The sequence below is a fragment of the Marmota monax genome, unplaced genomic scaffold, assembly GCF_021218885.2.
Source record: "Marmota monax isolate L192 unplaced genomic scaffold, Marmota_monax_Labrador192_F-V1.1 WCK01_AAM20220418_F8-fsc00076, whole genome shotgun sequence".
NCBI lineage: Eukaryota > Metazoa > Chordata > Mammalia > Rodentia > Sciuridae > Marmota > Marmota monax.
In genome coordinates, this window is record NW_026692843.1 from 8012611 (window position 1) to 8033303 (window position 20693).

At 58.5% G+C, this 20693-nt stretch overlaps 1 protein-coding gene across 11 annotated transcripts in view; it reads left to right on the forward strand.

Annotated features, from left to right (window-relative positions):
- The window catches only part of Jakmip3 (Janus kinase and microtubule interacting protein 3), an 83699-nt gene that overhangs the window by 51213 nt on the left and 11793 nt on the right, over positions 1–20693 (forward strand). For 3 of the 11 annotated variants that reach the window (XM_058580756.1, XM_058580759.1, XM_058580757.1), the window contains exons 4-15: positions 7167–7382; positions 8655–8774; positions 9722–9868; positions 10340–10471; positions 11766–11801; positions 12114–12173; positions 14314–14445; positions 15786–15914; positions 17402–17485; positions 18529–18591; positions 19362–19460; positions 20572–20670. In XM_058580756.1, coding sequence (XP_058436739.1) covers positions 7167–7382; positions 8655–8774; positions 9722–9868; positions 10340–10471; positions 11766–11801; positions 12114–12173; positions 14314–14445; positions 15786–15914; positions 17402–17485; positions 18529–18591; positions 19362–19460; positions 20572–20670 — 1317 coding nt within the window. The remainder of the gene's footprint in view (positions 1–7166; positions 7383–8654; positions 8775–9721; positions 9869–10339; positions 10472–11765; positions 11802–12113; positions 12174–14313; positions 14446–15785; positions 15915–17401; positions 17486–18528; positions 18592–19361; positions 19461–20571; positions 20671–20693) is intronic. The other 8 variants (XM_058580758.1, XM_058580760.1, XM_058580762.1 and 5 more) reach the window with 5 other exon arrangements.

Sequence of the window (20693 nt, forward strand, 5' to 3'; positions counted from 1 at the left end):
CTATTGTTACAAATTCTATAAAGAATCACAGGCAGAAAGCAATCTCCTCTTTCTCCTAAGAATCTGTGATTTATCGTATCCCCCGTCCTCCCGGTGATGAGACAGCTAGCTAATGTGAACCTGGTGCGCAGCAGTGATCCCCCCAAGGAGAACTATGGAGACCAGTTTGTCCCCAGGTGCCGCTGCTGGGGGTGGGTGGCTCTCCTTGCCTTTCCAGTATGGTCTTCAGGCAGTGGCCAGGTATGTGCTATGGTCCTCTCTGTCCCAGGGACCCAGGCAGAGTCTGGCCCAAATTCCTTCTCAAACATGGTGCCCCCAGACGCAGCAGCAGCTGAGTCCCAGGGTCTCCTGGGCGGTGCTCCCAGTGCTGCTCCTGATCTCCGACCACAAGTCCCAGCCCCCACGGCTGGATGCCACACTCCTGGCTGGTTTACTTGCTCCTGGGGAACAGAGTTTGCCGAGTCAGGTGTCCTGAGCTGGCTAGGCGAGGAGGGTCCCAGGTTAAGGCCTCCCCAAGGAGTACCCGTCTGCTGGTGTCAGGCCCCAGGGAGCCGCTGAGGCTTCTGCCTGGGACACCCTGGGGAAAATCGAGAGCTTTTGAAAATCTCTGTGCTCCGGGTGCTCAGGACATACTGAACCCGAGGGTGAGGCCTAGGAGCAGGATTAGATCATCCTCTCTGTGGAAGCCGAGGACACAAGTCCAAAGGAGATGCCGGTGAGCTTTGGCAGTGTCACCTGTGTCACCACCACCATGGAACACACCAGCCAAGGCCCCCGGCTGTCGCAGCTTGGCCTGCCCTCGCCTGGCCCAGAGCCAGAGCCACAGCCCACAGCGGCTTGCAGGCATCATCTGTGTCTGTCTCTTCTTCTGTGAAGGGTGCTCGGGCTGTCCCGGCCTGGGCTGTTGGAGCACTCCTGTCATCCTGGGGTGGCCGCAGGTCTCCTGTCTGCCACCCATTGCCACGGGGGCATGCCGGGCTGTAGGTAGATAAGTGACCAGCAGAGAGGACTCTGCAGTTCCCAGGATGGTGGACGGCATCCCACCCGCCTCCCGAGGGCAGGCTCCCCTGTCCCGCTGGTCCCCAAGAAGAGCGCACCATCCTGCAGGCCCTGTGATGCCTTCGTCCCCTAGCCGGCCCATTTCTGGCTGGAACATGAGGAGCCTCTGGGGTGAAAGGCCTCTGTTGGGTGTGCCCGGCCTGTGAGTGACCCAACATCCCTTGACATCGAGGAAGTCCAGTTTCCCAGATCCCTTCAACTGCATGTGCCTCCTGTTTAAAATCCTCTGTCACCCAGGGTCACAGAGCTCCCCTGCATGGTCTTCTGGGCGCGTTACCGTTCTTTTCTCAAGGTTCGGTTCTGTGATCCACCTGCGTCAGCCTTTGTGAACGGTGTGTGGTAGGGGCAGGCGTCCCTGGCTTGCTGGGTGAATGTCCAGCTGTTACAGGACCCTGTTTGGAAAGACTGTCCTTTCCCCGCAGAATCAGAGCTGCACTGGTGTCATGTATCACACAACTGCACCGCGGGTGGGTCGGTTCTGATGGTCCGGTTCTGTGGGCTGCTCTTTCTACCTGCACCTGGCGCTCAGGTGGTGGCTTTCCAGGTTTGTTCTTTCTGCTGCTCAAGACTGTTTAACTTTCCATATACAGTTTAGACCAGCTTAACACGGACCCCTGATCCTCCTCTATCCCAGTTAGCCGTTTTACCTGAGCCCTGGGCGCAAGAGCCCCGTCACAGCCCTTGCCCAGCCCATCTGCCCGACTCTTTCTCCCTTAGTGCACGTGTTTCACTTGTACCCATGATGAACACCCCAGAGAAACGGTCTCCGGGCTCCTGTGAGCTGTCCACCGTCTTCCCTGTGCCCTCAGGTCTTGCTCCTGGCTTTCCTCTGGGACCTTTGCCCGGGGCCTGTGAGACCCTGCTTGGACTTCCTTGCTGTGGGGTGGGTCCACTGGGGCTTCTCGCAGGTGTCGTTGGTCCAAGGTGTCTTTGTTTGCCCTCCTGTCCGAAGCCAGCCCCCAGCACCCCTGGATGCTGCCCTGGTGTCCCCTGAGGAGCAGCTCTGCTCCTGCCGTCAGCCACAGGACAGTGTCCTTCCTGTCGGCCCGGGAGACGATCTGGGGGGGGCGGTGGCCAAGCTTCTAGAACATGAAGCATGTCTTTCTCCACAGGTGGGGACCCCTGACCATTACTTAGTCACCGATTTCTTCTCCTTCCTCTTCCTGGGACTCCATCACCCATGACTTAGACAACTGGTTCCCACATCTCCCTCGAACTCAATTCTTTTTAAGTTTTCTGTTTGTTCCTTCTGGGTCTCTTGGAGATTTTCTATTGTTTTATTTTTGGTTTATGATTCTACTGTGTCCAGCCTACTTTTAAACCTTAGAAATTAATTTTTAATTTTAGAAATGTTTGAATTTTGTTGTCTGTTTAATTATTTTTGATAGATTCTAATTCTTATTTGAATTACTGTCTTTATCCATTTTCTTCCTCTATGAGAAAAATCTTTTAATGTGTAGTCATACTGATTATTTTTAGTGTACAACTCACAACGATTTTTAAAGTTCTTATTTGCTGACCCAATATTCCAACCATCCTTGGGTCTACTTCCGCTAATCACGATTATTTCTAAGTTCTAATTGGAGAACTCTGGTTATCTCTGGTCTGCTTCTATTGACTGTTTTATCTCCGTTGTTGGTTGCTTTTTCATGACTCTTCACCAGTCTTGTAATTTTCTGTTGTGTTTTGACACTGTGGGTGATGTGTCGTAGGGTCTATGGTCATTTTCCAAAGAATGTTGAGGTATGTCCTGGCAGATGGTTAGATCAGCAGCGGAGTACTTGGATCTTGTGAGGTCTGGCTGAGGCTTTGGTGTGTTAGGGTAGATCCGCGTCAGCCCTGTCTTCTCTCACAGCAGAGTCCTTATCACCTGGCTTTGCAGCGTGGCCTTTCTGGGTCTCTGCTGAAGGCCTGGAGTGCTCACCAGGTCTTCGACTCGGTCCGGGATTGAGTTGAGTCTCCCCAGCACCATACCACCCCTTACATTTCTGCTCACGCTGCAGATTCTCAGAAAGTGTTTTCTTTCTTTCTTTTTCTTTTTTGGCGGTGCTGGGGATTGAACCCAGGGCCTCATGCAGGCAAGGCAAGCACTCCACCAACTGAGCTACATCCCCTGCCCTGTCAGGAAGGGTTTCTACAAGGCCCCCAGGGGTCTTGCCTTACACGTGCAAGCTTAGAGTTGGCCATGGGTCCGAGGGAGTCTACTCAGCTGTTGGAGCTACTTTCCTGCCACCTCCTTGTCCCCAGTACCTGATGATCTGGGTCCCAGCAGCTGATCTGGGTTTCCTGTCCCAAGAAGCTTCTCTTTTCTGCTTGGCTCTGTTTCCCAGGAGAGACGCAGAGAGAATGCCTCTGGGGAATCAGGGAGGGCTCTCCTCACCTGCCCCCTGGCTCTGGCACCTGCCCTGTCTGGTTGATTTCGTTAACTCCTAGAGTTGCTCATTGCATCAGGTGGGTCTGTTGCCAACGACTCCATCATGTCTGAAACCAGAATTTTCTGACCATCAATATTTTTTTGAAAGCTTCCTGGATGGTTCTAGTGGGAGACCAGGTTTGGGAGCCACTATTCTCAACAGGTTGGCAGATTACCCCAGGTTGTGGGGGACTTTGGCATTCTCTTTATAACAAAAATTCCTGGGAATTAATTCTCAGACATGGAACAGATCTTGGTGCATCTCTGGGACATTGGGGACATGGGCTCATCACCTCAGGCTGGAGCCATATTCTCGTTATACCAACTCTCAACCCACTCTGGGAGTGCAAGAGGCAGAAGCACCTGTTTATTTAGTCTTCGCCTGGGACTGTCCAGCCAACCCCTCTGCGCCTGTGCTTTCTGGGCCAAACCTTGGATAGTACCAGATTCTCTGTCTCATCTGGGTGTATTTTTTCCCAGGTCCCCTCCTAATCTCAGCCCTGACGTCCAGGGTGACGAGCCTCCTTCCGGCTCTGTTCTTCTCATTAGGCCCTTCCAGTACCCTTTCTCTGGGAAAATGAGCCCCACATGGAAAGCACACTAGGTTCTTCCTCTTCTCCAACACACCCACTGGTGAGCGACAACCTTCTCTAAAGCACAAGACACATATGTGTTCAGGTTACCTGTGGAGAGTTTGTAGGCAGGAAGGTCCCCCAAGATGCAGATCCTCTGAAGAAGAAGGTGGGGTGAGCCACCACTGTTATAGGTGAGGGCCTACTGCCTAGGCCAGGAGGCTTTTGGGGACCAGACTCCTACCCTTTGCTAAGGACACTTGGTGTGGGGTCAGACAGGCTCCACTGGTGGGTCAGGCAGGTGCCTGGTTTGGCACTGAAGTACGGTCAGTGCAGTCAGCCCAGGAGGGGAGAGCCCCAGCTGGGTTGGTGATGTGTCTGGACAGGCAAGTACTCATTGGTCACTGAGGGCACACGTGTTCAGGGGGCTCAGCACTGCAGGGCACGGCTGCCTCGTGTCAGGGGCCTCACCATTGGCAAGCGAGCTCAGGAAGGGCTACCTTCCCCCCACTCCAGCTACGGGCTCTAGTTCTATACTTGGTGGGTGTCCAGGGATCCGCTGTCCACAGGGGCCCAGGGTGATGGCCAGTGATCCGCTGTCCACAGGGCCCAGGAGGCTCTGATGCTGAGCTCCCCAGGGCCACCTTCTAAGAAGCACTGTGCTCTGAGCTTGAAGGGGAGGGTGGGTTAGGTGAGGAGGGTGGGTTAGGTGAAGAGGGCCCTTTCTCTCCTGGGCGAGGACCATCCTCCCCACTCAGACCCTTATGCACACCCCTTCCCTGGGGACCTGCCATCACAAGGAACCTCTGCTGGTTTCCAGATGCCCACTGCACCTGGGAGGGAGGGACAGTGTGGGGTGCTGGGTTGGCAGAGGTGACTCAGAGGGCAGTCAACAGACTCAGTAAGAATCTGGACTGTTTTCTTATCCTGGGAGGCGTTTCTCTCCTGGGAACCAGGAGATCTGATCTTGTTTATGACCAACTCTGGTAGAGGTGAGGAGACAGATGGGACAGGGGCAGGAGAGGACACTGGGTGATTCAGAACTTCTGTAGCATCTGGACAAGACTGTGTGGTGGGGGACCAACTCATCTGTTACCAGAACTCCCCATTTTCAGTTTGGAGGTCTGGGGAGCCCTCAGTCCTGGCTTGGTGGGGGCTCTTTGCATGGGTGTGGGTGGGGTAGGGTCTGGGCACTGCCTTCTGGTCTCCACAGCCTGCAGGAGGGAAGGGGCAGCTGCAGCTCAGCACATCAGAGACAGCATGTCAGAGCCTCAGCCTGCATGACGGACACGGGCCACCTCCTTGCAGGAAGACAACCACGCGTGCAGTGTGGGTCTGCATGTGGGCAGCAGGCCCCAGGTCCTATGCTGTCTGCTGCAGCTCCCGGGGCTGGGGGTGGGTGTGGTGCCCGTGTTTGAACATGTCGCTGGGCTGGAAGAAGCCCTCTGTGAGTGAGGGGAGCCACCAGTTCCACGGAGCATCTTAATTAGGCTGGGCCAGGCCCCCCGCAGAAGCAGACCTCACTGGAGCAGAAGACGTAGATACGCATGTTCAGGGCTGAGCAAGCTTGGCTCGAGACCTGCAGCTTTGGGAGACCCCTCTGGTACCCCCTGGTAAGCATCGTGTGCCTGTGAGACAGTGCTGTCCCACATTCCTTGATGGGGCAGCTTAGCGCGTCCCACGGGCAGTCGCCTACCCTGCGGCCTGGTGAGCTGGCAGACAGGTCTGCCCTTTGCCCACCTTGCCCCTCAGGCCAGGAGGCTGCAGAGACACTCCCTCTCCTGCTTCTGTAAACGCTGGCGTGTGGGTGCCAGGCCACAGGCACAGCCGCTCGTTAATAAGATTTTCCTGTCCCCGGCCTCTTTGTCTCCCTGATTACTGAGCTTCCTCCTCCTGCACCGCCACATGCTCCAGGAAATGGGAATCTGGCCGTTAAGGCCTCTTTTCCTCTGTTCTGCTCCTGGCTTGTGTGAATTTGTGATCTGGGCCGATGAGATGCCTCTTCTGTTTCTACGCAGACTTCAGCAGGTGGCTGACCCAGCCAGATGCCCGGCTCTGCTCAGTCATTTGAAAATAATGTTTTAAACCCAAGACATCATCTTATAAGTCCAGTGCCATCTACATTGGGTCCCACCTTCCACCTGGACCCAGCATGTTCCTGGGGCAGCTCAGGTGAAGGCCTCAGGGTCAGCTGGTGGCCATGTCCAAGGGGGTTCTTGCTGCTATTTGTAGGGTGGGCTCAAAGAATGCTGCTCCTTGGGGAATGTAGGGAGGGCTTCGGACCCTCCCAGCAGATGGGACCTGAGCGGGTCAGACCTCCTGGAGCCTGCCTGTCCAGATGCCGCCCACCCCCAGCCTCAGCCTTCAGTAGGATTCATAGGAAACAAACAGCTGTGAGCACGCCACGTCGCTCCCGCACGGAGCACAGAGATCCAGGACGGAACAGGGATGGCCGCAGTGCCTCCCACACACCACCCAGCCCTCCCTAGCTTGTGGCCTCTCTGGGATGGTGAGCGAGTCCAGGGTGGCAGGCTGCCCTGAGAACTCTCAGGCCAGGGCTCCTACCTACCTACATGGCCACCCTCTCCCTGCCCTTTTCCTATTTGTACCAGGGTCTTATCGCAGGGGCGCTTAACCACTGAGCTACATCCCCAGCCCGTTTTGTGTTTTGTTTTGAGTCAGGGTCTTTCCAAACACCCTCTCCCATAGTACCCTCCTACTGGCAGGTGTGTGTGAGTCGGACATAACCCTGCTCCGCTCAAAGCACAGAGGGAGGCAGGGGCAGGAGGTGGCTCCACTAACCTGCCAGGTAGGCCCATCCCTGTGGACACATAGGACAGCAGGGGACTGGAGTCTTGCTGGGTGACCCTGGCCTGGCACAGGGGGCACAGGGGCCAGAGCAGCTTGGGGCCAGCCAGCTGACCCCAGGAGGCCCTGGAAGGGCTGTGTGCAGCAGCCTGGGGAGTAGGCACCGGCTCTCGTCCAGGATGGTCTGTCTGAGCTTGAGACACTGGCAGGGCTGCCACTGTGGGGCCCCTGCTGATGCCAACCTGCCTGTTTCTATGGTAACTGTAGATCTGCACCCTGTCTGCGTGTGTGATTGTGTTCTGTTCTCCTTGTAGATGGAGGAGATGAAATTTAAAGACAGAGCAGTCTTCGTGCTGGAGAGAGAGTTAGGGGTCCAAGCCGGGCAAGCCCAGAGGCTGCAGCTGCAGAAAGAGGCTCTAGATGAGCAGCTTGCCCAGGCCAAAGAGGCCGAGCGGCACCCGGGCAGCCCCAGACGGGAACTTCCTCATGCAAGCGGTGCAGGAGACGCCTCAGACCACTCGGGAAGCCCTGTAAGCACCCCCGGGCCTCGCCCTGGCCCGATCCGAGTACAGACACACGGCCCTGCAGAGCTCCCTGGGGCGTCCGGAGCCCAGTCCAGCCAGATTCTCCTGCCCCTGGGGCCCTCAGCTCGTCCAGCTCTGGCCAGGAGGACGGGCAGTTTGTCCTCTTCCTTCCTCCCCAACACTGCAGGTGCACTGGCTTGTCCCCTCCTGGGCCCCGGTCCCCAAGGATCCCAAAGTACCAGCTTTGCTGGCGCTGGTCCTGCCCTGGCTGGTGGGAGAGGCGGTGCTCTGAGCAGGTGCTGCTCTGGCTTCTGGCTGCTGACCGCCAAGTCCCTGGCTGGGCCCTCCTGTGGCTGACCTTGCGCTCATCACCAGCCATCCTCCCACATGCTTTTCATGTGACCATGACATTTTCTGCTCCTCCTCGGGCTGCTAATGCCCACCTGCATGGGTCCACCTGCAGATGCCCAGACTGCAAGCCACCCATCTTCTCATTGCCACACCTCATTCAGATCCCTCCGCAGTGGCCTGCAACATCCTGGGGATCTAATGCCACGGACCCTCCACATGGCCCCTCTGGGCCTTTGGTCCCTAGCCTCTCCTGCACCCATTGACTGAGGAACTCAAACCATGTCCAGTATCTCCCTGGACATACTTTTGTTTGATTCAAGGACAAAACTGTTAAAGTTGGGCCAGCCCTGGGACAGTGACATTGCAAGACTAGAGACTAGCATCGTGGGGGCAGCGCAGTCTAACTGATCAGAGCCAGCCCTTCCTGCTCCAGAGAGCCCAGAACTTCAGGCAAAGGTTTTCACTGTCTTTTTAATGAAGTTCCAGTGGTTTTGAAAGTGGCCTTCTAGAGACTCAACCTGAGGGAGCACACTTCCTGGGAAAGCGACTTTTCCAAGTCTGCAGCAGGTGTCTTTTCCTCTGCTCACCCCGAGAACGTGCTGTCCACCTGGCAGGCAGGGCAGACCCCTTCTGAAGGTGCAGCAGGCAGTGGCCGGAGGAGAGCATGCAGCTAGTCTTGCCCGTGTGTCCCCACCAGTGTGTCCCCGCCCATGTGTCCCCACGTGTGTCCCCACCCTCGCCCTCCACTTTTGCACACCCCCAGACATTCCCGCTTCCGTCTGTCCCCTCATGCAGTTTGCAGAGTTTGGGCTATACCTACCCGCCAGCCGCTGTGTGGAAGAGCAGGCGGCCGAGGCATCCAGGGTGCTGCGATTCGCGAGGTTCTGTGAGCAGGGAACAGTTGTTTGCAGTTGATCTTTGTTTTAGGAACAGCAGTTGGATGAAAAGGATGCCCGGCGCTTTCAGCTCAAAATCGCAGAGTTAAGCGCCATCATCCGTAAGCTGGAGGATCGCAACGCCCTGCTGTCGGAGGAGAGGAACGAGCTGGTGTGTGCCCGACAGGGACGGTTCTGGACCTTGTGGGACTATGGCTGCATGGGGAGAGGCGGGGTCCACTTCCACAGTCCCTGTGGAAAGGGCAAGTGGTGACAGCTGGCCTTGCCGCTGGGCCCCTTGGCCTGTCCACCTTTGGCTCCCGCATGCTGGTTGGCCAACCCTACTCTGTGTCCTGGGGCAGAAGTACCCTGAACTCTGCACATGATCTGGGTGGGAGAGGACACTGTCTTAGCTGTCGCCCTCACCATTAATCTCCAGAGCCACTGAGGGTTCCAGTACCCTCAGCTCAGAGGGTGTGTGAGCTGTGTGGATGCTCGGGGGCAGGCGGTGACCACATTTCTGATGGGCAAGCAGAGCCTTGGCCCAGACTGCTGGCCTTCAACCTTATTCCTGTCTGCAGAATGGATGGCTCAGCTCTCCTGGGCGCTGGGTGGATGGAGGGCAGCTGCCAGGTAGGGACTCCCCCTAGGGCCGGGAACTTTCCTCTTTGCAAGCACAGTTGGCTTGCAAAGTTGGCTCTGGGCTTACAGGCTCTGCATCCACAGGTACCATCCACCTGCAGACTGAGGGTTTTTAAAAGTCAGCTCTGTACTGGACAGGTGCAGGCCTTCCTCCTCACCACTGTCCCCGGGACAGGACCACATGACAACTACTTTCACAGCATCTGCTCTGCATTGGGTACCATCAACAACCAGACATGATGTGGCGTAGGCAGCAGGAGGTGCCTAGGGTATCTGCAGACCCCGCTGCTTTCTACCAGGGACTTGGGCACCTATGGATTGGGGTTTTCCATGTGTCCTGGATCCATTCCCCCTGGACACAGAGGGATGACCGTGGTGGGCTGCATCATGTCATGGATTCGACCTGGACCTCTTGCTGGCTATGTGGAGTCCTGTCATCAGTTACGTAAAACATCACATAATTAACTTCTCTTGCAGTTAAAGCGTTTAAGGGAAGCAGAGAGTCAGTACAAGCCATTGTTGGATAAAAACAAACGCCTTACTCGGAAAAATGAGGACTTGTCTCACACTTTACGGAGAATAGAAAGCAAGCTGAAATTCGTCACCCAGGAGAACATAGAGATGGTAAGGCCCGCTAGGTCAGCAGGGGCAGCTGTGCCAGCTGCTGGCAACGCTCCACTCTGCTCCGTGGCCTAAGGAGGCAGTGGAGCAGGCCGGGCTCTCGAGCCTGCTGCTCAGGGCAGCCCCATGTGCATTCCTGGGTCAGATCCCCAGTGAGCCCACCCCCGGGAGAGAGGCCTCAGGTGAGGACCAGCCACGGGAGGGAGGGGCGTGGTCACGGGAGGCCACCAGGCCATCACATGCCCCCCCACCTCTTGGCCCTGTTTGTACATGCTGACCCCAGGGGCTTAGTAAGCAAGCTCTGACTCTGTAAATCCTGGGCATAGGTAGCAAGAGGACCTGGGGTTCCAGGGGGGGCAGGCCTGGCACAGAGCAGTGAGCCTGGGTAGGGGAGGCCCCCCAGCACTGAGCCAGGCTGGGATCTGCTCGGGAGGTGGGCCCAGCACATGTGACGTGGCCTGCTTGGTGTTGCAGAGGCAGAGAGCCGGGATCATCCGGAGACCCAGCTCCCTAAACGACCTTGATCAGAGTCAGGGTGAGACGGAGGTCGACTTCCTGAAGCTTCAGGTTGTGGAGCAGCAGAACCTCATTGACGAACTCTCCAAGGTGACCACATGCTGCCCACCCTGCCCCTGGGGCAGTCGGGGGAGGCCAGAGGCAGGAGCCATGGGCCACCTCGGGCTGGATCCCCCACATAGTCACTGGTCCTGGTGACCCTCCCTAGGTAGGTCTCGGTGCCTGGGGCTCCTCACCCTCCTCACCCCCCGGAGCTCAGGGTTCCAGGCCGGCAGCACTGCCTCTGTCACTAACAAGCCTCCATAGCCCTGTGGCTCAAGACCACACAACTCCCTCTCACGGTTCCCGAGGGAGGCCACCGGCCTCAGTCGAGGTGTGGGCAGGGCTGGGCTCCCTCCAGGGCCTGGGAAGGGTCTGCTCTCTTCCTTTGGCTGCCTCCAGGGTCCCAGCCTCCCTTGGCTTGTGGCCACCTCACTCCAGCCTCTGCCTGATTCTTCCTGTGGCCCCTTGTCTTGTTTGAATATTCTCCTCTCCTCTTACAGCCACTGCGATCATCTCCGCGTCTTTAACTCAGTCACACCCGAGACGCTATTTTCAGATCAGTTCCCATGCCGTTTGTGAGGATGGAACTGTGGACGCGTCTTTTAGGGACCACCATGCAGCCCCTCCCCTGCTCTCTCCTGGGCGCCCCTCACCCCAGCAGAGGTCTGCAAACAGTGCTGCAGGAAGCCGCCCACTTACTCTGGTTGGGGGCGGCTCTGCCTCTTGTGGGCTCTGGTAGACTCCATGCTAGAGCATTCCCAGCGAGCTGCCTTGGTCAGCAAGCAGCAGGACAGCTGTGCCTCTCGGTCACTGGCCTGTCCTACGCAACGCCTAAGGCCATCTCCAAAGTCCCTGAGATAAGAAGATCCTCTGCCCCCATGGGCTGTGGGGTGTGGTCTCCCCAAGACAGTCTTCCCTGACCCTGCCTGAGGTCTGAGTCCTTTTCTCATTCAATGACAAATGCTCATCAGTGTGAATGACAATCATAATTTATGGGGGGATAGGAAAAGGTTGAAATCTTGATAAGTCACAAATAAATGTACATCACCGCAACTTCCAGAGGGCTTTGTCCAGCTGCCAGGGAGTGAAAGGCTCAGCCACCTTGAACAGAGGCTCCTGGGGATGCCGAGGCTCAGGGAGCCTCTGGGACCAGCTTTGGAAAGGAGGGAGGACAATTGGGGCAGAACCTTCCTCTCAGGCAAGGGTTCCGGACCCTGAGGACTCTGAGGCATGAATTCCGCAGCCAGGTTACAGCAGAGTTCGGGGGCTCCTGGGGCCTCCTCTGGGCTCTGTAGGAGCAAGTCGGCACCTTCAGTTCCAAACCTGCCATTTTCCTTCCTAGACCCTCGAGACTGCTGGCTACGTGAAGAGTGTGCTGGTAAGTACCAAGGCTGAAGCTGCTCACAGCCTCGCTGGGGGCGTCCTGCAGAGCTCCTTCTTCCCCTCCCCCACACGGTCCCTACAATGCAACTGAGGGGCCTGGTGGCTCCTGAGTGCAGAGCTCACCTAAGTGGGGACTCACTCATCTCAGGCTGGTGGAGAAAGGGCCCCAGGCTCCTGCGCAGATACCTTGTGTTTATGTCCCAGGAACAGTTACCACGTTGAGACCACGTCACGATGATGATGTGGCACTTCAAGAAGCTGGTGGAGCTGGCACCTACCTAAAAACCTCTCCAACTGGTTTTTGCAGGAGCGCGATAAGCTTTTAAGGTTTCGGAAGCAGAGAAAGAAAATGGCAAAACTCCCCAAGGTAAAGAAGGCAGCATATGTGCGTGCGTGTGTGTGTGCGTGCTGCGTGCGTGCGTGCGTGCTTGTGCTGAAAGCTCTTGGGAGAGAGTCCCTTCCTTTACAAAGGAAAAGAAAACACTTTTATTTCTTCTCAAAATTGTCAATCAGAAATGACCAAATAGGATTCAAAGTAGATCCTCTGCTTGTGGCCTGAGAGCCTGGCCCAGAACTGAGACTCCTGTGCGCGTGGGGGCCGGGGCTGCACTCCTGGGATGCCGGGATTAAGGATGGAAGTTTGCAAGGGTGGCTGTCCCTATGTCCCAGCTGCCAGGGGTTGTGACCACACCACTGTGGTTGGCGTTCTGATGGTGCAGACAGTTGTAAGACTGGCCAGGCTCTGGGCGGCTCAGGACATGGCTGGTTTCATAGCTTGGCAGAGGCTGGTGAATCTGGTCCAGAAGCTGTAATTTGGCAGTTCACAGGTCAGCACGTGCCTGGTCTGTGCACAGGCTCAGCTCAACGGCTCAGCCCCCCACCCCAGTGTCTTCACTGCCTGGAACAGGAGACCGAATCCATGTTGGCATGGGGCACACAGCTCCAAGGACAGCCCGCCTGCTGCCCCCATCCTCACTGGGCCATGCACCCCTCCTGGGCCTGCCCCAGCATTAAGTGTCCCCTGGCAGCTTATGCAGGCTGCGTAGGCTGTGCCCACAGCTGCACACAAGCCCCCCAGCCCTGCAGCCCTAGGAAGTTCAAAGCCCTGGGAGAACTTTCTGGAGTGTGACCCTTCTCGATAGGCTGGTGATCTTTTATTGAGCTTTTGGAGAAATTCCCAGAGGACCTGTCTTCAGCTTTCTCTGAGCTGCAGCTGGGTTGTTTATAAACACTCCGCGGCCCCTCCCTGGCCACTTCAGTGTTCCCCGCCACAGCCCTGGCTCATCTGGCCTTGGAAAGGCCCAGGGAGGGAGGAGGCTGCTGGCCTCTCTCCTGGATCACTGCAGGATGCTCAGGGATTGTCCAGAGGCCCCACCTGCTGCCCCTGCTGTCTTGGTGCCTCTGTGAGAGGGAGGAGGGAAACCAGGAAGTCGGCAGGAGGGGCTTGGATGACAGGGGACCTAAGTGAAGCGCGAGGACTCCAGCTTGTGGTAGTCACCGAGCAGGATTGAGCTGGAACAGCAGGATGTTCCTGTGGCAGGGGCGGGGTGGGTTAGCAGGAGGGGGGTCCGGAGGCTGCCTGGACCAAGGAGGATTGAGGTGGAGTGTCAGGGGACAGACATCCAGAGGACCACTGGTGACCCAGGGCTGGAAATAAAGCAAGGACCTCAGGTTTGTGCTCGTCAAGTTTGCCCACTTGTGGGAATTTCAGTGGAGGATCTGGGAAAGACTGGGGTACAGGGAAGTCCTTTTCCAGAGAGGCCAGGGCCCAGCCACAAGTGACAGTTGGTGGCTCAGCTGGAGAGGCGGCTGGTCAAGGGAGAGGAACTAGCACAGCCTGCTCAGCTGGAGCCAGAGAATGCAGGTGTCTGGGAGGGAACAGCCACCATGGTCCTTGGGGCAGCTGATGGTCCTGGAGCCCAGGGAGGGACTTTCCTGGAAGGTCTGGCAGTGGACTCATCAGAGACCTGGTGGCCACCACGGCCATTACATTGACAAGGACAGACAAGGAAGGCCGGGTCCCTGTGTGCAGGTGAGAGGAGGTGGCTTCTGGAGTCCGTAGTGTCTAAAGCCAGGGTTTCGGAAGTCCAGAAGGAGGGGAAGTTGGGGGTCCCTGAAGGCAGGGCTTCTCAACCTAGCTGGTGGAGGACCGGCCCTTGTTCACACCCTCTGTCACGGACTGGAAAGGGCACCGCACGTCAGGGCACGTGCTTGCTACTGGCAGGGGTCAAGTTCAGAGGCCAAGTCCAGGAGTGGCTCATCTGTCAGACTCCTGGACATCTACATTCCACCCTCTGCCAGTACATTCTGGGTGCACCAAGATGGCGCACTCTGGCCGGAAGTAGGACAGCCCAGTGGGCCCCTCCAGGGCGGCCTTGGATGGATGTGGGAGAGCACTGCAGATGGGGCTGTGGGGGTGCACCACAGGCAACAGAGGGCGGGAGGGGCCTGGGGCTGCTGGCCGAGCACTGGCCTGGGGCTGCGCCAACACCTTGCCTTTTGGCCAGAAGCCGGTTGTTGTGGAGACCTTCTTTGGATACGATGAAGAAGCGTCCCTGGAGTCCGACGGCTCTTCCATCTCTTATCAAACTGACAGGACAGACCAGACCCCGTGCACTCCTGACGACGACCTAGAGGAGGTACCGTGAGTCTCCCACAGCGGCTCCTGGGCAGCCTGGGCCTGAGGCTGGCGACGGGCTGGGACCCGGGGCCAGGCCCGCTCTCTGGATAGGCCTCCTGGTCCAGCCCTGGCAGCCCCTGCTTTTGTGCAGTGAGAAACCCTGAACTTGGTTTGGCTACATGGTTGCTGAGGGTCACTCCCTGCTGTCACTGATGCCCAGTCACACTTCCTCACATCCTTGACCTTGAGCTCCTCCCAAAGAGGGCCTCCCAGGAGGAGCTGCACCAGCGAGCAGGGAGGTCACCCTGTGCCAGGACCCAGGCCCTTAGAGACACTGTGAAGAGCTTTCTTCCTGGTGCTCCTAACAGCCTGGCCTGCAGAATGGTGGCTACCCTGAAGTCCAGCAGCCAGCTCAGTCCCAGGGCATAAGCTAGTGTTTGTCCAACTGGCCCAGCCCCTGTAGCTATGGAGAGCAGGTAGTGGACCTGGTAAAGGCCAGGGGAGCCTTCCCTGGAAGATCCTGGAGGATGAACCAAAGGCCATGAGCCGGCTCAGAAAACCAGTTGTCATAGCAGACCACTTCTGGAAAGCCTGGGGCAGTGGGGCTGGGGCTGGGGCAGGGTTTCTGGGCTTGGTCACTCCTGGACATGGCCCACGCTGCAAACCTTAGGGTCCACTGGGACTCCTTCAAGGCTACAGCAGAAACATCTGATGTAAAGGAGAGAGAGAGAGAGACAGACAGACAGACAGACAGACAAGAAGGAAGGAAGGAGAGAAGGAAGGGAGGAAGGAGGGAGGGAAGGAGGGAGGACCCACTCCTGCCTTCTTTGTGGGGCAGCGGGTATCACTCAGCTAGGACACATCCTGGGAGGTGATGGCAGGAGTAAGCCTGGGTGACAGGCAGGTCAGAGTGGGCTGACCTGGGGTGGCAGACCTGGGGTGGGCAGCCTGAGAGGGACATGTGACCTGGGGCCCTGGGGCCCTCTCACAGAGCACAGCACAGTTCCCAGGACACATGTCTGCAGAGCAGGGCCATGTGCAGTCCTGGTCAATAATGGAGGGTCTGCTGGGTCAGTCAGACGGGCTGGCAAGTAGGAGACCAGGCAGAGCCCCTGGACAACCCCTGAGGCTCACCTGGCTCAGCCCTGCCAGCCCCGCTGTCTACCCAGACATGGGAGTCACCTCCCAGGAAAACCTTCCTCCAAACAGGTCTAGGTCCCCAGAGCCGGCCCTCCCTGTGCTGCTGGAGACCCCTCCCTTCTTCCCCACTGGAGGAGCAGGTGCCTGGCTGGGGTGGTGCTGGGGGCTGGGGCTAATGCTGTGTCTCTGGGGGTTTGTGGTGCCCTTGCTCCTCTCCAGGGCCTGGCCAAGGAGGAGACGGAGCTGAGGTTCCGGCAGCTGACCATGGAGTACCAGGCGCTGCAGCGAGCATACGCCTTGCTGCAGGAGCAGGTCGGAGGGACACTGGACGCAGAGCGAGAAGTTAAGGTCTAAATGACTTCTACTCCATGGCTGGGCTCCACATGGCTCCTCCCACTTTCCCCTGAGGCCTTGGCAGGGGCCCTTTGCCTGCCCAGACTTTGGGGCCAAGCCCCTTCTTGCCCACAGTTGCTTTGGGTCCCGGGTGATGCCCACTAGTGAGGCCACTAGAAACCAGTGTTTGTGGAGCCAGTGGCTGGGTCATCTGGGTGGGGGCAGACTGGCCGGGTAGAGCCAGCACAGGTGTGGGCTTTTCTTGCCCTGCCAGGGACGGCATCCAGCGCACAGGGGCCTGCAGCTCCTGAGATGAGGTCCCCTTCACCCAAACCTGTCTGATGCCCTTGGGGAGCTCCCATAGCTGGGAGGCTCAGGGGTGAATGGGCAGCATTTGGACTCAGTTTTCCTTAAGTTTGCCAAGACTATATTCATCCAACAAGCCTTGAGCTCAAACACCGGCCTTCCTTTGCCCTGTGCTTGGCCAGGCAAACCTGCCGAGCAGCAGGGCCCCTCCTGTCCACCTTGCCTGGGCATACTGGTGGGTCAGTGGCATCCAGAAAGACTGGAAGGGGCTGGTGGGCGTCCTCTGCTGGTCTCCAGGGACAGCACTGGCACCAGGCTGCCTGGGGAGGATCAGGAAGGGAGTCCACTGACTGTCGGAATTCCCCGCCTCTGCTTTGAGAAGCAGAAATGAGGTGGACAGGCCATTTATCACATAAAGGGGGACATTGAAGATTCCTTCTTGCACTTTTTGGATTTATTTTTTTGCATGATCCTTGGAGAAAGGGAAATGTCTCTGTCTGAATTGTCCTAAGGCTGGGGACAGAGCTTGTGGAACGCACTACGGGCCTCACAGGGTGGTAGGTCTCCGCCCCTCTGCCTGGCTGCCCCAGACACATCAATTTCCCCAGAAGCTGCACCAAAGAGAGAGCATGGCAGGCTCTGGGGAAAAATGACCATGGTTTGGACCATGAGAGACCCAAGTAAACCAAGGGAGAGCCGTTTAAATCTGGCTGCAACCTGGTTGGCACTTGGGAGGAATTTCACGCACCAGGAAACTGACCTACAAATCAAAGGACAGTTCTGGGACAGTAGAGTGAGGAAGGGGCAGGAGGGACAGCGAACCCAGGGGCCAGCAGAGGCCCCATGGGGGGAGTAGCAGCGTTGTGGGGGGCGGTAGCAGATCCGCTCAGAAGTCTCCTAGTGTGCTGTGTGCCCCCAGGGGAGGCTGAAACCCTGGCCAGCAGCCAGCCTCGACAGTCTGGGCCATGCTGCCCGGGGAGCGAGGGCCTTGCCTCACGTGCTCCCAGTCAGTCACGGAACAGTATGCGCCTCGCGTGGCCGCACAGCCCCTCCTTTCTTGGAGACCGCCCCGAAAGAGGGGCAGCCACACTCGGGTACCTCTCCTGAGGCAGAGTCCTCTGACCTGCATCCCGCGAGCCGTTCGCCTGTCCTGGCCGCTAGAGAAAGTCTGATGTGTCTTTCCTCCCGTTCTACAGACCCGTGAGCAGCTCCAAGCAGACATGCAGCGAGCGCAGGCCCGGGTGGAGGACTTGGAGAAGGCGCTGGCCGAGCAGGGCCAGGTGAGCCCCCACGTGCTCCTGGCTGGCCGTCTCTGCCCTTGCTGGGGACTCCCAGAGGAGGGGCCTGCAGGAGCACTCTGAGCTGGGATTGCTTTCCTGCTCCCGCCACCTGCCCGGAGAGGCCCACAAGGTCCTTGGTCCCTGACACACTGACTGTAGCTGGACATACCAGGGGACCACATGAGCAAGGGCCATGCAGCCAGTGTCCGGGAGTCCAGCACTGCAGCATGTGCCTCTGTTTGCCACCCACGGACTGACCGCCACCCACCCCAGGCCACCACACACAGGCCTGTGGCCAGGGCACTCAAATTGCCCATGTGCATCCCTTGCAGACCAAAGGGTGGCCCTGGTGCAGACACCATGGGGCACATTTCTAAGGCTCCATGTCATGCCGAGGGCGTGGCCAGGAGGGCTGGGAGCTAGGATGGTGCCCCCCCTGCTCTGCACACAAGGTCTCCAGGCGTGACCACACCTCCCCAGGTGGTGCTCAGAACCCCAGGGGAGCCAGTGACTGCGCAGCCTGCGCTCCTCCCGACATGTCACCTTAAACTTAGATGTGCTGCTGGTGGGGGCAGACGTGAGGGCGCCCAGTGGGGAGGGTGTGCTGGGTACACTGGATTTTCTCACAGCAGGGCCAGGAAGCACCCATGCATTTCCTTTGACAGACTGCAAAGGCTGCCATCTGCCCAGGTGTCCCTGGTGTGAGGGGACACACTCCTCCCTGAGCGGACTGTTCTCCTGCCGGCCTGAGACCCCGCCTCTCCTGTCTAGTCCAGCCCTCACTGACCCTGTGTTGCACAGTGTGCCTCTGGGTGCCTGGACTGGGGCCCCGGGCCTGGGGTGCTGCTTATGTGGTGGCATGCGGTGCCTTCCAGACCCTCCTGAGGCGGAGCTGCCTCTGTCTAGGGCCGCAGGTTTCCATTCCCTGAGTGTAGTACACTGTCATCTGGGGTCACATTCTTGTCCTGCCATTGGGACTGGAATGTGGCTTTTCAGTGTCCTCCTGAAGTGTTCACATGTCTTCCTTTCCGTTCCTTCTCAAGGACATGAAATGGATTGAAGAGAAGCAAGCGCTGTATCGGAGAAATCAAGAGCTTGTAGAGAAGGTACGCGTGGCCCCAGGACATGCAGGACACCCTGGTGCGCGTGTGTGGGAGTGGTGGTGTGCGAGAGCGCTCCCTCGCCTCCCTGCCACCCCTACCCCCGAGCTGCCCGTGGAGGTCCCTGGAAGGGCATCCTTTGGGAGCCATGGGAGCCTGGGGCCCCGTTGAGCCTTGCCCCCTGGGTGGAGGAGCGTGGCCTGTTCTCCTGGCCTGGTGGAGCCTGAGGTGGCATCCTGCTTCCCTGACGGGTTGCAGATGGGGGTGGCCAGAGGCTGTGTGAAGGCTGCCCCTGGGAGCCATACGCCACCCCAGCGGGAAGCTTCAGGGGGCCGGCAGCTCTGCTCCCCACAGCGCTGTGGTGAAGCCTGCACAGTCCTCGGAAGCAGCCCCTTTGAGAGCCCACAGCCAGGCCAGGGCTGGTGCCTCCAGCTTCACCAGGGTGGCCCCTGGAGTGGCCCCAGGGCGGGCGCTCTTGGCCCCTGGATGATGATGTTGGCTCTAAGAACACCGTTATCCCTCCCCCACCTGGACTCGGGCTTCATTAAAATGATTAAAATGGGCCAGAAGAGGGGCACACAGCCAGGCTCAGCCTTGGCTTCTGCCTTGCCACATGCCTGCTCCCGGTGTGCGCAGACCAGAGGCCTGCCATGCCCCCGGCGCCTCTGCCTTCTGTATCACAGCCGGCAGCATCCAGAAAGCCGGGCAGCTGACCTCTTGGCCCTCCAGTGGGAGAGACTGGACCCTTCTCACCTGGCGCCTCTTCGGTTTTTCAGATAAAACAGATGGAGACCGAGGAAGCCCGGCTGAAGCACGAGGTCCAGGACGCCAAGGACCAGAACGAGCTGCTGGAGTTCCGGATCCTGGAGCTCGAGGTGGGCCGCCGGCTGGCGCCGCGGGGCCGCAGGGCTCCAGGCAGGCTCCTGTCCTGGGCCTCCGAACAGGAACCCCAAGGTCAGGGTGGAGAGGCAGGGGCAGGTGGCAGTAAACGGCCCATCTGGGCCACATGCCACCAGCAAGATAGTGACAATATCCTGGGTGTGAGTGCTGAGGTCAGCGCCAGGAGGGGACCGAGCAGAGCAAACCTGAGGACAGCGACTGCGCCAGACCTGGGGCCCCACACTCATCACTGTGGCCAAGGCTGCTGCAGGGGTGACTAGAAGTAGGGACAATGCCCAGTCCCCAGCCGTTGGCCCAGCAGACGTTTATTTACCTCTTGCTCAAAGAAGCCTGTGAGTGGAGGCAGAGGATGCCCCTCAGGGACCAGGCACTTTCCTGCATTCTGCCATCCCCATGTGCTCCAATGCCCTGCAGAGGGAAGAGGAGCCAGGATCCATGGGGAAGGGCAGGATGGGCATGGCGGCCATGTCACATGCTCACCTTGCACTGCCAGGGGGCTGGGCACTGTGGCCCACCTGGAAGTGGTCCAAGCAGGCTCTCTCTCTAGTGGGCAGTACCCTACCCAGAGACCAGGTGAATCCCCCGCTCAGAGTCCTCCCCTCCCCTCACTGGAGGCAGGAGGGCTGTGTGGCCACTCCACGTGGATGCTCATCCCTGTGGCCTCCTGCCTGTGGTCCAGCCTGTGAAGGGGCAGCACCACGAGCCCATGTTCTCCAGGGCTCACTCTATTGGGCGTGGTGGTGACTGTTCACCTGCAGCCTCTCCCTGAGCCTCCCGACAGCCCCCTGGGTTCACCAATGGGTGAGCAAGTGGCTCTGGGGTGGACCTTACCAGGGCCACATGGCCAGGAGCTTGATGGAACCAGTGTTTCACCCACCTATCTGGAGTCCGCAAACACATCAGGGTGGCTTTTGGGCACATCCACCAAGGTGTCCACCACCCGGGCCTCTGCCGGGGCTGGGTGTGCAGAAACACTAGATTCCCTGGGTGGGCTTGACTGGTCCCTGAGCCCCAGCATAGACTCCTTGGAGGAAAGAGACAGGGAGAAAGTGGCCACCATGCCCAACCTTCTGCTCTCTGTCTTAGGAGAGGGAGAGGAAGTCGCCCGCCATCAACTTCCACCACACGCCGTTTGTGGATGGGAAGAGCCCTCTCCAGGTGTACTGCGAGGCGGAAGGCGTGACGGTAAAGCCCTGCCCCACCCGCTC